At 38.6% G+C, this 16,348-nt stretch overlaps 1 protein-coding gene and 1 long non-coding RNA gene across 5 annotated transcripts in view; one reads left to right on the forward strand and one right to left on the reverse strand.

The window, feature by feature from the left end:
• LPGAT1 (lysophosphatidylglycerol acyltransferase 1) overlaps positions 1–12,564 on the forward strand; it is a 66,783-nt gene extending 54,219 nt beyond the window's left edge. For all 4 annotated transcript variants that reach the window (XM_069800190.1, XM_069800191.1, XM_069800192.1 and 1 more), the window contains 2 exons: positions 3,409–3,515; positions 7,795–12,564. In XM_069800190.1, coding sequence (XP_069656291.1) covers positions 3,409–3,515; positions 7,795–7,946 — 259 coding nt within the window. In that variant the 3' untranslated portion in view covers positions 7,947–12,564. The remainder of the gene's footprint in view (positions 1–3,408; positions 3,516–7,794) is intronic.
• Positions 4,506–16,348, reverse strand: part of LOC138688578 (uncharacterized) — a 37,102-nt gene continuing 25,259 nt past the window's right edge. Inside the window, exon 3 of the long non-coding RNA XR_011327449.1 lies at positions 4,506–16,163. This is a non-coding gene — a long non-coding RNA (uncharacterized lncRNA). The remainder of the gene's footprint in view (positions 16,164–16,348) is intronic.

The raw sequence follows: 16,348 nt of genomic DNA on the forward strand, positions 1-16,348 counted from the left end.
AGCTGCAGATAGGTAACCTCCAGCTAGAAGATAATGCTTCATTACTGAGACAGCTTTGCAGACTCCCATCGGAGTACATCTTTAATTCCACCACCACTTTTAACTTCTCAGGGTGCAGCCCATGGTGGTACTGCTTTTACTGAAGTTTAGCCCCTTCCCCACTTCCCCTTATGATAGCAAAGCAGCTGTTCCCTTGATGAGAAATGAAAGGAGGTATTTCCATTCCACTTGAATTTTCTGGTCAAGTTATCTCACTCAGTGCTATTAAATTCATTGTTTGCCACACCAAGAACAAAGACACTCTTGTTTTCATGCAATGTGAGGTTAGTTTTGTCCAAAAGCTAGAAAGATTCAAGTGCCCAAGAGAATCCAGAAGCTTCAGATATTACACGTTGACCTTGTTCCTTGTCAGGACAGTTCTTTGTGGTGATAATGTTTTATTTTCCTGAGGACATTGGCAAACTGTTCGCTTTTAGTGACGTTGCTGATGCTGGGTACCCAAAGGTGGGGTAGAGCCGAGATGATGCTCATGCTGTGACTACATTGACAACTGTTTACATATCTTATTGAAAAGAAGAAACTATTTTCTGCATCTTTTAACACTAGACTTGGCAGACCTTGTAGCCGATGGTTGAGGATGACCCTGCTCCAGTCAGAGCAATGGCTTTCCACTGTTGTTTTGGATCATCTGTGTAGAGAGTTTTGCAACAGTAGACTTTCTCAGTTACCTTTCCTGAACCCAGTCTCCTTAAAGACAGTGTTTTTTTAAAACACAGATGCCAAATGAGCCATCTGACGGGCAGAGAACGATGATATTGCAGTATGTTTAGTATAAATACAGGGGGGTTTAGCTTCACCTTATCTAGTACAGGAAGGGGTTGTTTCCAGAGTTTAAGGATTTCTTTTAAACATATCATCTCTAACTTGGCTCAGTCAGTAGTAAGAATATTCCACTTGTAAAAATAACTCTGGATAACCTAAAAATATGTTTGAAAATGCTTCTAGATACACAAGCACTTAGCATTGCTAAATTGTGACCGCCAGTGTAGCTTTATTGGAAAATCAGTTGTTTTCCACTCTACATTAATAATCATTCAAACTGGGTGTAACCGTGATGGCTTCTTAAACTTCTTAAGAAGCGGAGTTTATATCCAGAGATTCAAGTATTCTGATACTGTATTGGCTCATGCAAGAGCCTGGATGGATTCAAGACGGAAAGTGGTGTGCTGCGTTCCGTTAGTCTCTCACAATAGTGGTATCACTTACACTACTTTGCTACTCCACTAAAGTTCCAGCTCATAAATTGTTTCTAATGAGTATCTTGTAAGATCTCGTGATAATGTTTTCAGACTAGAAGGTACAATCTTGGAAAAATACCAGGCTTAACTAGGTTATTGAGCTGTAGAGTTGTTACCCATTAGGTAACTGAGAAGTGAAGGTGGAGGTGAAGAATATCTGCAGCTTACAATGGAAACTGCGTATGAAGCCAGGTAACTCTAGACTTCTGTCCTGAGCCCACACGCGCGTTCTGTTAGTTCTGAACCATCTTCAGACTTGCATAAGCAAGCATCTGTCCTTCAAAAATATACTGCGAAACACAATATTCGGTTGCTGAGTCTTTTTATCTCTTCACAGCAGATAGGCAGAAGAGAGTAAAAATAGTGCTTGGCAGCTCAGTTGTGTTTGGGGACAGAGAGTCTTTCTTAGTGTTATACCCTCAACAAAAATGGCCCTCTCTCTGTGGTGGTGTTTTTTACTTGCCTGTACATAAAATAAAATAGTTCTTTATTATCTGTCTTTGTTGTTAATAAGCACGCTCAGGACTTGAGCTATTTACTGGACCACCAGCTATTTCATAACATTTGTCTTTGGCCAAAGACTTTTCTTCAAACTGTATTTTACCTGACATAACAGTTGCTAATTTCTGGTTACCAAGACTGGCTTTACTGGAGCACAAAGAATACCGCAGTGTGAGAAAGATGTAGGTAGAGTTGCTACAAAGGCTACAGAAATATCTGAGTTCATGTTGATGCCATGGTTGGTAAATAAAACTGTTCATCTCCTTATATTGATGTTATCTCTCTTTACCGAAGCGCCATTATTTTTAATTTGCTCGTTAGAGCAATGCTTTGCTGCTTTTCTCCTCCACTTACAGCTTATTTTTTCGTGCATCAGACTGAAAGGAGGAGGTACAAATGACTTGGCAGCAAAGCAAGTGAAGATGTTGAAAACAGTAACAACAACAATAGCATTCTGCAGAAGTGTCTTATTTCTGTAGTCTGACATTCCCATATCTGTTCAGACACTGCCCACATGACTGTGGTGTTATTTCAAATTCTTTTCAGTATAATCAGTCAAGACTGTGTTGAAAATGAAATTAAATGAAAAATCCACTAACAAAAACAGAAGCATGGCATAGATGACAGGGTGAATGGGAGCTCACTTGAAAAGAGAAACATACATTAAAGGTCTTACATTTCATCGTATGCATTTTTCAGGCTAGCCTGATACACAAGTCTCTTCTGCACTGGCCTCACAGTGAAACATAGTGGATATATAAGTTCTTGTATATATCAAAAGGCACTTAGGGTCTACTGAGGAGATTTCACAATTCCTGTAAGACTTGACATTCTATTTTGAAAAAAAAATCCAGTGAGGGATATCCAGTGGGTTATTCAGGGGTTTCTGTATGTATGTATCTCAGTGAATTCTGCCCTGGATATCTGAATTTCTAAGTAGACCTAGTATTCAGTGTAGAAGTACCAAAACAGTGGTTATTCTTCCACTGGGATTTTTAAAACAGAGCAGCAATATTTGAGTACACTTAGTTACATGGTCAGTTTTCAGTGTAAAACCTGCCTTAGAAATTTCAGACAAAGATGCTGGTGTCCTTTGAAAAGCACAGAGGACGCGTTTTCTGGGATACAGAAGAGCTATTGGTACTTAGTGATGTCATCACGTGGCTTCTGCCTGTTGAAGAACTGTTTCTTTAAAACTGTGGATGAACCTTCTCAGTCTTTTATTTCTTTCTATTTTGGTGCATGAATTTTATTGCTTCTTGGTTTGTATTTTTTTTTTAAGGATAGTAATATAGTGTGGTGGTATTCTATTTTAAAAAAACCCAGCAACTTAGTAGCTTTGATCAAATGCTGTAGTAGAGCATTTGATAGAAGCTAATAATGCCTATGTCTTCTGTGTGCATCTGGCTGGTAACCTGGAATGGTCCAGTCTTGTATCCTTAATACCTATGGGATCTGTGAATCGGAGAGAGAATGAACCATGCAGTTAGATTTATACCCAACTCTTGTTCTCTTTGTTTTGGGGTGAGCTGGTGCAGAAGGGAAGAGTTTTGTTCTTCACATACAGAATGAATTTCCGAGGTTTAATTTACATTTGTTTCTTTGGTAGGATTTTTCCAGTTAAAGATGTACCTGCAGAGCCTGAAGCTCTTACACACTGGCTATACCAACGATTCATTGAAAAGGAGGATCTCCTGACACATTTCTATGAAACAGGTAGGATGGTATCTAGCAAAGAGAATTGTGCTTTGTTAATGTCTTTTCTTACAAGGATCTCAAAATGGTTTAAGAATACGTATACATTCTTCACACAGATACAGTAGATGTAATTACTACTTTTTATGTGGCAAAAAAGTATGATAAAAAATTATCTAGGACAGGTAAATTATCCAGGTAACATTAGAACAGGGTAGTGTTTGGAAGCTGGCACATTCAAAACGGATCTAAGGAAATCCTCTTTTTTTCTGCAATAACATATAGTTCAGCTGTGAAACTTGCTGCCATGGGATTTCATTGAGTGGAATAATTAAGCAAGATGCAAAGAGGTAGTGAACATTTACATGCATAGTAAAAGTATTCAGAGCTTATGTTAAGTTTGGAAGGGATAGAAAACCTTCAGGGTTTAAAATGAGCAAGTTCTTGACTGAAAGGGATTAAATAAGACTCTTACGGGAGGCAGGTTATTTTATCTGCTTAGTGTGGCTGTTTAGCCTGTTCCTCTGGCACTTGTACTATTAGAGAAAAACTGATCTAAGTAGTCTGCAGGTCTAGTCCAAAACCATAGTCCTCTTCTGTTTCCTCTTAAGCTAAACAAAGATGCTATGAGTGGAAGGATCTGCAAGAATTACATAGCATAAAGTCTCTGGAGTCTTGATGTGCAGCCCTGTGCTGTCAGTACTGGCCTCCTTGCTGTGAGGTACTGAGGATCACTTCTATCATGATATACTTTCAGTGTTAATGGATCAGAGGAATCTAAATGAACTTAGGGCATTAATAACGTTACTGAAGGGATACTGGCAAACGTGATTTAAAATATCAGGTAAATACTTTGAAACTATAGCTGGAGAAGTGTTTCCTCAAGGCTCTCGTTTTCCATCCAGTTGATAGTGAAGTATGTCATCAGCCCTCCAGTGGGGGTGGGGAGAGTGATGGGGGGTGTCTGTTCAGAACACAAAGCAGAGGAATTCATCATAATAAAAAAGAAAATCCAGAGGAAAAAACAGAGTTTTATTTTGATATACAGGAAAGGAAGTTTATCAAACATAGACTGAGTAGGAAGACTCCAGAGGAAATAATGCAACTTGTCTCTGAAGAAAAATAATCTTTTCATTAGCAAGTATCACAGTTGTTGAGTGGGGGAAAATACTCAGTGTCTCCAATCAACCAAGTTTAATATTCCAGAGTGACTATGTTAAACAAAGACGCTACTTCTGTTAGATGATTTATTGCAAAGACTGCTTTAATTTGATTTTGAGTGCTTAATTTATCAATTGTAGTGCTTAAAAAGAGTAATAGAATTCTTTAACAATGCCAAGTTGTATTTTGTTTTATGAAATACTGCTGTCACTCAGCCATCATTGATGGCAAAAGTCAGACCCTGCTATATAAATTGCATTCAAATGCATATATTGGACTTTGTTAGACTAATAACTTTGTGAATCTGTTTAAAACTACAAGTGTAGTCAATAGGAGGTAAAGAATTCATGTTATTGAGACATTATTTCACAAATACCATTAAAATAAGTCATACCCAAAAAATCTAACTAGACCAGAATTTCAGAGAGTATAGTGAATATAATGAGATTTATTCATTGAAATGTGCTTCCAATATAGGATAATGGGTTATAATTTGCCAATGTAATCAGTACAAATTAATAAGACATGTTTTAAATGTAAATGCTATGACATAGGACCTTATTAGGCATAAATTAGCATAATTCAAAGTTACTACCATTTATGCCAGTTGAGAACGTGCTTGCATTGCTTCTGTTGGCTTACTGCAGAAGTACTGTTGTGGTTTTGGGAAACCCCTGGGAGGCCTCATGTGAGGGGAATCCCTGAAGCTGCTCAAGAGCTAGCTTTGTATTGATGTGTTACATTGTCTCAAGTTGGTGTGTTCCTAAGACTTAGAGCTGTTTTAGCATTTTGATTGATTGATTCATTCATTTATTTATTTATTTAAATACACACTGCTTAGGAATTTGTCTTAGTTCCTAAAGCTTACTTCATAAAGGTGGACTAACATTCAATGCTACGTGAAACTTTAAAAGTTTGCATTGACAATATCATCAGTAGGAGTACATTCTTTTGGCATATTTTGGGGGGGGAAGAGGAAGAAACAAAGCCTAAACCACCTTTTTCCTTTTTGCTGTATTCCTAAGGGTTAAGAACTTTAACTGATCTGGGGAAAACTTGTAATATTAGACACTTTTTTGTTTAATTTTAAGGTATCTGCCTAAAATTGAATATGAAACTATCCCATCCTTTCTTACAGGTGCATTTTACACATTTCATTTATAAAATTAAAACAGTTTACACTTAATATCTGTAGGTATAAGCAACCCAAAGACTTCTATGTTAGCAGCTAGTGGAAAGCTTGTATTGGCAAGTTCGTGATTTCTCTGAAGTCTTCAGCAGGATAACCTTGAACACTGCAGTCACACAAATGAGATTACATTTAGCAGGACAAAAGCACTTGGAGACTAATTAAAAAAAACCAAACTATAAACTAGGAGCTTATCAGTTGGAAATGAGTAATTGTACACTGAAGTCATCATGCTCCTCACTCACTCTGATCATAAGCCAGCTGGTGTGGTGTAACTAAAAAAGTGAGCAGTGTCATACAGGGCAACATGAGAGGTTTTTCACCAGTGCTGCGGAAATACTCTTCATTGTACCAAATCTGAAACCTGATCTGGAAATTCTGCATACAGGTCCATCATCCCTGTTCAAGAAATAGGAACTGAACCAGGAAGAGGGACAGATAATAGATGCTAAGATGATTAAGGGGAAGGAGGAGTCATTTCTGTGAAGGACAACTAAAAGTGCTTGGCTTGTCTCAGCTAGGAAAATGAAGGATCATTTTCTCTGTAAGATACACGTTGGCTTGGGAGAGGGGGAAGAGACAGTTGCTGTCTGTACCAAGGAAGAAGGAGAGTTATTTAAACCAAAGGTCAGTGTTGGTACAGAAAAACAAATGGGCCATGGAAGAGCAAATGTAGCGTAAAGTGGACAAATAGAAGCTTAGCAGTGAGAATTATTGGGGAATAAATGGTGTGGCAAATCTGCCCATGTGTGAAAATACATATCGGTGAGAGGAGGATGGGACTCATCAAGGGGGTTTTTTTAGACACTTTTTTTTGTAATTTAAGAGCATTCATACAGGAAGAAAAGCTTTGTCTCAAATGCTTGATTGCAATTCCTCCAGTGACTGCAAATGCAAAGCATAGAGATAAGTTGCTGATGGTATCTAATTGCCCAAATTGTGTGGTTTCCAAGATTAAAAATTGACACTGCTGTATCTTTACTCTTTGTATCATTCATCTCTTGTTCTTCTATGAGTAGTTGGGACTCGATAATGCTGCAGCAAATACATCATCTTCTCTGCTATTTAGAGTTTTTATATCTACTGTTCAGGATTAACAACAACAAAACTGGTTCATATCATCTAGGTTTTCTGCATCTCAGTAAAATGTAACACAAATTATTTAATTTGCTGATGTAACTATATGCAAACAATTTGCTTATGATTATAAAGCTCTGATGTATTCAGACACATTTAATTTAGTTTTTCAAGTACAAAAAAGTCAAAATAGGGGGGAAATGAATTTTTTAATTGTCAGCTGTATCTCCTGCCAGTCTTTCTCATCTAAACAGGCATTTCAGTAAAATCTTTCTGGAAAACTACGTGGCAAATTACAATGTTTACTTAATCTATATGACTGACTGGCCAATGAATGTTTAAACATGTGGAAACTGTTGTTTAAAAAACAAGCATGTGTGTGTATATTTATATTTTCAAGAGGAAGCTTGAAGAAGGTATATATGTGTTTCTTCTTCACAGTATACAAAATCATTACCAAGTAGCTGTAAAATTTAATATGGAATTCATTCAATTTGATCATACAGATGTTAATAAATGTTCAAAAATAACACAGAAAACTCAGTTGGCAGTTGGATCTCCCTGCAAAGGTTGAATACAATGAGGAGAGCTGCTTTTAAGGAATGCTTTGAAGTTTATGCTTAAAGTTTATATCCAAATGAAATGAAAATTGTTCTTAATAATTAAGATAAGAGGTTTTGGAGTTTTTTATTTTCTTGAAGATAACTGCTAATGCTGGAGACACTTTTGGAAGTTTAACAGCATGATACAGAACTAACCAATGAATCGTTTGTGGGCACTGTTGCTGGGAGAAACAGTGATGGTAAAGAATCATGCATTAAGGCTATCGTTCCTGCTGCAGAAGCATTAAATGTGTTTTCTTTTCTGTTTTAGGAGCTTTTCCTCCACCACAGGGTCAAACAAAAGCTATTTCTCGGGAGATGACCCTCAGTAACCTGTGGCTAGTTGGCATACAATCACTTGCATTTTTGTCAGGCGGTATGTGGTACTGCATCCTTCAGTATTTTTATCATTGCCTATTTTAAAAGTGGAATGGGACCTGAGGACACAATGGGAATCCAGGCTCTTGCAAATGAGTATCATGTTGTATGTGCAAATGTGAATATTCAAGAGTAAAGGAAAATACTGGACAGACTCATACCTCTCTTTGGGGAAATTTTAACTCCACTGAAAGTGAAGATCAGTAACATAGTGACCTGATGATGTATTTTAAGAATTGTCTGTATTTTTAAAAATGTATACTCTCACCCACCCTTAAGCAAATTCAGCATTTGGACAAAAGGTGCAATTGTACAACCACCGTAGAAGAGTGTCTGTGACAAGAAAGCTCTGTCGCCACAAGTATTTCTTGGCATTGTAGTTAGAGCTCAGAAAATTCAGCAACTTGTCTCTTCAGTAGTCTGTACAGCATTGGTGTGGTAGAGATTCCTCATCTGCACAACTTGTACTTTATTGCAACTCATTGTGCTGGAGTCAAAGATACTCGACAGAGCTGGTGGCAGTATCTTTGCAGCTACGCAGTCAGCAGTTGTTGTATTAGACATGTTGATCTAAAACCAAGACCCAAATAAGATCCAGTGTCAGGTGTGTCTTGTGAGGAATCAGTCCTCAAAAAAGCATTGCAGCATCATAGTGTGATTAAAAGCTATCCACATTTGATGAATCAGCCCATCCCTGCTGTGGTCTTACCATCAGCTCTCCGAATTCTGTGTGCTGCCAGTATCTCGTATTATGAGGAAACTTGGAAAATATAAAGTCATGTGGTTAGTTTTCCCTTTTTGTTCAGAATGCATCTCAACGATCACTATCAATTTTCAAAATGCACTTTTAAAGGTGAAAATACAGTGAAGGAAAGACATAAAACTTAGGGAATAGGGGAAAGCTTTATTTGTCACGCATTGGAAGCCAGAGCAATTCTAGCTGTTTCTGAAGGTTTGCTGGTGCTGCTGGTGATTTTTAGCCACCTTTGTATTTTGTATACTGCAGTCCAACCAAGGTGACCTTTGAGTGGTTTACAGAGGCCTTTTTCTCCCCACTAGTTGCAACAGCGCTAAATATACTTGTGGGAGAGTTTAAATAATTCAATGCCAACCATCTTAATGTTTTGTTAAGGAATAATAGAAGAAAAACTAGTTTCTTAAAAAGAAAAAATAGGTATAATTGCTATCATAAATCTATAGGAAGATACTACTGCAAAAAATAAAGTATGGTAAATACTCCGAATAACTACATGGAGGGCAGTGTTAATTAGCTCACCACTGTGCTGAAATCTTACTCAAAGGGGGGTGAGTTGAATTTAAAGGCAAACTGCAACAGAAGACACTTTCAGATGTGTGACATAGGATACTTTTGAAAGGCTGTCAGTGATGCATGGTCTTACTTCTGGCAGGTCTAGTTGGCATTGTGTTTATGTGATTATACACAGATTTGAGAGAGCTGTTCCTAAAATAAAACTAATCTCTCTAAATACAAGCAGGATAGCCAGAACTTCAGATGTTGGCATACTGCCTTTTAGACAGTAATTTTACTGAGAACAAAGTAAGCCCTCAGTAGTTTCGGCTCTCAGTTAGCAATATTGATCCCCCTTCTCTCTCCCTCTCCTGCTACATGAATCGCAGTGATTGGTGTGCAGAATACAAAACCTAGCTAGCGTTCCCTTTGGGGGAGGAGCTAAGAGCATACCAAAATATGTGGCAATGCCAATTTCCCTGACGTAATGGAAAAATACCTAGCCAAATATGCCACCTCTATCCGCCCAAAAGCAGTAGTTTTTATCCTAAGATAGCTCAGTGGGGGATGGTTGCAAAATGCTACACCATAGTAAGCTCCCCTAACTGTGAGGCCCCTCATTGACTTAAAAGAACCACTAGAGCTGGGAGACAAAGGACAGTGTTTGCCTCCAGCTTCATGGTTTAGGCAAGATACTGTTTCTAAATCCCATCTCTTTACAGCCAGTCACACACCTGAATTCTGGTGTGTAACGTACAATCCATTTAGAAAGAGGTATGCCCTGAAAGGGAGGCAGTCTTGGGAGTATTTTTTTTCCTGTTGCTCTTGCTGAAGTACAGCTGATGGAATGAATGTATTTAATCTGCCACTTTACAGGAAGGTGTTGGGGCAGCCTGGCGCCATTGCCATGTAAGTGGTTATGTCTGCTGCACATGGGTGTAAACGGACTCTCAGAACTGCAAAATGCAGATGGCAAGCTACTTATTTCTGTCCTCCACCAGGTAGTTTGATCAGAATTGCAGAGATGCCCATAGTACAGCTGGTTTTATTTTGAGCTAGGACAGACTGGAGTCATATAAAAAGGGAAGTTTATATACGCAGATTGCACAGCAGTAACTCACATCAGGAGATTGTTCTTTATAGACCCCGTGAACTCCATGTAAGAGCGTATTGTTTTTTCAAATGCGGTATATTTTTTTCCAGTGGATTGCGGTCAATAACGAGTGTTCACATGCTGCCTAAAGAAATTAGTAATGCGCAATAATGTTTCAGATAATCATTTGATTTATCTGGTCCTGTTCATTTTCAGTTTGTTCCTCTGTAGTTCTTACTATCGTGAGACGTTTGTTTTCAAGCACTGATTGTTGTTTTGGTAGGGTGAGTAAATAGTATTAGGTCTTAGGCTTCTTTCCTACCTGCACTGGAAGATGTGAAGAGAGCCTGACATTGTGTCGTCTTATGGCCACGTTGCTGTAGGTGACAGTGGAATGAAACCATTGTGAAGGAACTCTGAAGTACCCTCCCAGCATGAACTTGGATGCTGCTTCATGAAAGAGAATAAATTGGATAAAAGAAGTTTTTCCATTAAGGGAAAATATAAAATGGATATGACATATAGGAAATTCTGTGCTAAAAATACGGTGCTGGTCAAGACTGTTTGGAGCTTAGCAGGCTAGTTTGTAAAACGTAAACTCCTGTCGGTTGCAGTTCGATTCTACCTTCTGGCAGTTGGCTAGTGTTAGAGATGTAGCAGGCATTTTGCTGCGCCATCCATGGGCTTCCTCTTCTGAAGAGTTCAAAATGCATTTGAGAGAAAATGATGTTAGTGAACCATGCAGTTGATCACAAAATGGTTAATTAATATAATTTTGAATTTATATTAGGGAAAATATAATGGAAGAATGTATAAAGTGATAAAGAATGAAAAATTCACAGAAAAAACGCTAACTGAAAGCTGTTGCACACAGAAGTGAGAACATAGCAATTGAAGTGTATTGCGAATAAAGATGGTTTTCTGCCAGGGTTGCACGGAAAACACCTGTACGTTTCTATATTTAATTGTTCATAAACAAGTTGTTACAACTGAAATGGTGTAAGTCCTAATGGTTTGGCATTACTGCTCTTCGAATCCCATTACGTGAAGAGTATCTGCCCATTCACAACGAGCGGTGTTTTCTTCAGCACTCTTTGGTGAGTGTGCCTTCCTTCCAGGTTCTCTTGTAGTCTGCGTACGGTTCTATCAAGTATTGCAACAATGCTGTCTCTTGCAGGAGGGATTTTTTTTTAAGTTGCTCTCACCATATTTTGAAAAGCAAGATTTCAATTTACCTTGCTCACTGGAAAATTAAAGGCTTCCTTCTCCCTCCTCCGCCCCCAGCATCAAAAATCAGATGCATCTAATTGCAGTAAAAATACAATGATCACTGTGGTACTGTTCATTATTCGCTTGTTTTGCAAATGGTATAACTTTTTTTTGTCTGACACTGCCATAAAGTGCTGTTAACTTTTTTCACCTGTTTGTACAAGATAATACAGATACCGAACACTGTGTGTGACAGAATTCAACTGCTCCACTTTGCCTTGACGTAAAATTTTTGGGACCAAAGGTACTTAAAACTGGGATTTCCAAATCATGAGACCGGGGTTGGGTGCATTCTCTTGATAGTCAGCTGGAGATTTTGTGGTGATCTGATACAATCACACAAAATAATTATACATCTGGGGTACTGTATTGTTTGGAAATAATGGAGCCATATGAAATAAAGGGTTATTTTGCAAAATTGCATATTTGATAGTTTTTACACTTTTTTAAAAAACAGAACAATTGGAAGAGCAAAATTGAAACTGTACTCTGGTTTAAAATGTCTGCATACATTATGAACACTTCTGATCAGCTTTATTTTTTCTCTAAAAACTGTAGACTACCTGGCTGTGATACAAAAGACGTCTTTAAAAGGATTCTATGCATTTTAAAGTTAAACCTTTTATTTTATCATTGGATAACGGAGTAATTATTCACTGAACGACTGTCCTATTAAAGTGAGTTAGTTCCTTAAAATTACTCTACGATGGTGTTCATTTTGTATGATAAAAATTAGTTTTCTTGATACCAGTTATTTTCACCTCAAATTTTCTCCTTCCCTCCTGTGTTACCTGCATTTTTGTTTTGTATGATAAAATGGACACAGAAGCCTGTAGAGACTCTCAGTGATTTTTGCGAAGGGCTGGTCATGTTTGGAATTATTTTACTGAATTTATTTCATTGGATTTTTTATCATATCTTTCCAGCAGCCAAGATGTCTTTCAGAAATGTAGACAGATACAAGAAGAAGCATTTCTCTACAGAGATTATTAGGTGTCTTTTCCCATTTTTTTTTTGTGTGGCAAAAATAAAGTTGATTTTTTTCAAGATTATTTCATGTGCTTCTAATCCTTAATAGATGAGATTATATTCTTTGGGTGTATTTATTGTGCTTTTATCTAATAGATACACAGTCTCTGTTGTGCTTGCCATAAACACAACAAATAGCAAAACAACACTTTGGTTCACTATACAGCAGCAGTGTTAATTTGTGATAGATAACGTTGGTTATTAGAGCTCTCATCAAGGAGGAGATAGAGACAAATGTTTCTATGCCAGTAGTGGTAAGGGGAGGAGTGGAGCAGTAAGGATGGGGGAAAGCAGCTTTGGCAGCCCTCCCTCGCTCCAGCACCGCTGGAAACTGTGCCGGCGCTCAGGCTGCAGAGTTTCTCCAGAGGTCACTGCGTAGCAATGAGTCCTCTTAAGTTTCTGAGAGTTGAGGGCACGCGAAGAGCAGAACCTGGGGCCCCATCAGCCCTGGATTGCCACCATCCTAGAAAGAGGTGAATCCAACCTTCTTGCAAGCAAGGCTGTAATCACTTTGTAGATACCTATATTTTTTTAACAGAGTGGTCTGTTTTTAAACAACTTCAGCTAGGCACAGCAATATCAAGTGAAACAGCGCTGTTCATTCTGTGGCCCTGGCATCTCTTGCTAACAATAGCTCTTAGCTATGTGTCACCTTTTGTGTTAACTGCTGGTGCAGAATATTGCAGCATATAACAAAGAAAAAAGGAACTCCTTGGAGCATAGTAAGACATCTTGCACAATTTCCAAAACAGCGCCATGGTTGTAGTTACGTCTACCTCTTTGTTTCCTTCCTGGATTTTGTCTTGTTTTTCTGTGTGGTGTTTTTCTGTGAGGGGTGGGGGGAATTGGGGAGGGGGAGGGAGAGAGTGGGAGGCAAAGCTTGAATTCTGAATATTGAAACACTGGTGGGGGATCCAGTGCTTACCAGCTGGTTGTCATACTGAAAAAGCCATTGTTTTTAATTCCTGCCTAGTATGAAATGTTTGTTTTAAAAAATCCTTCCTGCTGGAAAGAAAAATGTATTTTTAAAAAGAAAAAACATCCCTCTTTTGGCTATGAGAATGTCAGCTGTATGAGTTGTGACCATATCATGACATGCTGATCAGATATAAATAAATTTTTATCTCTCAGGACTCTGTCTTGTATTTTTACTCTTCTGGTAACTGTTACAGGTTTTCTGAAAGGATGCTCTGCATCTTTAAATATCACTAATTTCAGCTGAGGCAGTAAATAAAAAAGGTATGTGGATGTCATGTGTGCTCACTCCAGTTTACAGAGAAACATCTCTTCTTGATTAAAAAAAAAATATCAGCCTGTGAAATGTACTGAAAGGCTTGCTGCAGGTTAGCTCAGGGCACAGAGAATTGCTGCAGTGAGGTTCCAGTGCCGGGTGTTTCTCTCCCTCCCCCCCGCCTCTGAGAGCTGCTATGAGCTTCAAATATACTATAAAATAGCATGCTTAGCCCGTCGGGGATGCAGAGAGAGTACATTGCTTTCTAGCTGATTGTAAATGGGCAGCTTCTTTTAAAAGAAGTTGCAGAGTAATGGACAGGGCTGTAATAATGGGGCCCACAATGGACTGGGGGTCTGAAGCATGAGCAAAAATGGGCACCTGAGATGGTCAGACATGTGTGCTGTAGCGACCTTTTCTCTACTTTTGACATACAGTGTCTCCTCCTTCTGAAAAAAAAAAAAAAAAAAGGTTTTATTGTTATTATCTTTATATAGCCAGAATCCATTTGTACTTAAATTTCCCATATGTCCTTAGGTTCTCTGTGGAATAAGGAAGAGGCCTCTTTGGTCGGTTGTCCATTCTAATATCAATCTGGTTTTGTACCAAGTTAGCCAGTTGGTTTGATTAAGACTTCTCCATGAGGTTGGAGAAGTGATACATCAGGAAATTAAGAGCAGCTAGTGCTAGCATCTGGGGCAGCTGAATAAAGGCTGCTTATATTTTTAGTTTAAAAAAAAAAAAAAACAAACCTGTAGAATTTGTTGTAAATTACATGATTGCTCAAGTATTAAAGGCTGACAAGAATGGATAGTTGATCTATGAGCACTAAAGATGGCAAGGAGCTCACTGGATTGTGATGTACAGATTTTTAAGTTTACCTTGGAAAATTGGGAAAGTTCCAAAGAAGTGGACATTGTAACAGTGATAAACAAGATCAAACTCTAGGTCTATGCAATGAGTGAATAAGCTAGCCTTAGTAAGGCCCATCGGCATGGCTTTGGGAAAAAGCAACAATGGCTTTGCTAAACAAAACTACAAGACTAAACTTGATGAGATGGCAAATGTGGCTGATTATTGTATGACAATATAGTTGAGGTTTTGTAATCTTGCTTGAGAATCTGAAGGAGAAAAACTATAAAAGGTGAATTTATACTAAATTGCCTTTGAAGAGAAAAATTTTCCATTTGCTAGTTGACTAGTATAATTCTGCAGGTCTGTTCAGAAATGTACAATATTTTCATAAACCATATGAAATAAAATGCAATTTCTTTACCAATTTGTTACTTATGACGACAAGTCACTGAGTAGTCCCAATCACTTAGTAAAGGGTGTGTTTGACAGTAAGCAAAAGGAAGGTCATCTAGCCACAAGGAATAGATGTCTATCAGGAAGAAAAATTATCCCAGAAAACAGTGACACTGAGAAGAGTTGAGAGACTCTGGCAACTGATGGCTGCATATGAGTCTCCATTGTAAGTAAGTACGTATAAATACATAAAAGGGCAGATTTGACACTTTGAGCAGATATGCAGAGTAGGAGCAGAGGGCAGTAGGATTTCTGTCTGCAGTGTTAGCGAGACCATATATTGAATATTGACTCAAAATGGCTAGGCAATATGGAAAAGTTTCTAAACCAGTCTTTCCCTCCCCACAGTGTCCTTGTTTCTAGGCTAGGCATGGCTGGCTGGCTGACTTTGAGTTGGATTAAATGCTGCCCAGTCCCTTAGTAAGGTTTTCTTCACCTCTGAGGGGTGGCTGGCTGCTCACTGGTCCTTCCAGCTGTCTTGTCTTTGGTGGAGCTGCACACTCCCAGCTCTGAGCTATGGCTCTCTAACTCATCTGCTTGCTACACCCTGGACCTTTTTTTTTTTTTCCTTGCCCCACAATCTTGGTTGTTTTTTAGGGAAAAATCATTCCCCTTCATCCACTGTTTCTCCCCTCAGAAGCAGCAGACTCCATCACACAAGAGGTTGGAAGCTGAAACTTGAGGTTCAGATGCAATGATGTTAAATGCTCCTGCTGATTAACTTTGGTCACACCCTCAGCTGCCACCAGCCAAGTCCAGTCTACAAGCCTATTTCCTTTTTCTTGCACACATCTCCTTTTCTGAGGAGGAGGTGGGAGGTACAGCAGCACTGTGAAACCCTCAACCTGCCAGTGCTTTCCCCCAAAGTGAAGCTGCTGGGTTTTCTTCTCCCTCCACACTTTTGAAAACACTGAAAGTGCTTTTGTTATTGTTCTTGTTGTGTTCCCTTGTCTCTGTGTTTCTCTTAGGCTGACGCATTGGGTCTTCCTCAACAGAAAGTATTTGAAGGGGAGAGGCCCTAGACCTAGTAGGGGCGTCCTTCTGCACCTTTCTCTTCAAGTGCACAAGATGTTAGGCATCCTTCTGAAAAAGAAAGAAAAATCTCCACGGGACGAGACAGTAGTTTTCCTGCATTGAAAATGGCTAACTTAAAATCTGTACAACAGAATTGATGGCTTGAGGGGTATTTTTTTTTTGGCCACTGCTTTGACTAAATACTTCCTTGCAGCTGGTAGAAGTGGTGGAATATTTTATGTGCAATGCTCTGT

This window comes from Haliaeetus albicilla, chromosome 13 (assembly GCF_947461875.1).
Source record: "Haliaeetus albicilla chromosome 13, bHalAlb1.1, whole genome shotgun sequence".
NCBI lineage: Eukaryota > Metazoa > Chordata > Aves > Accipitriformes > Accipitridae > Haliaeetus > Haliaeetus albicilla.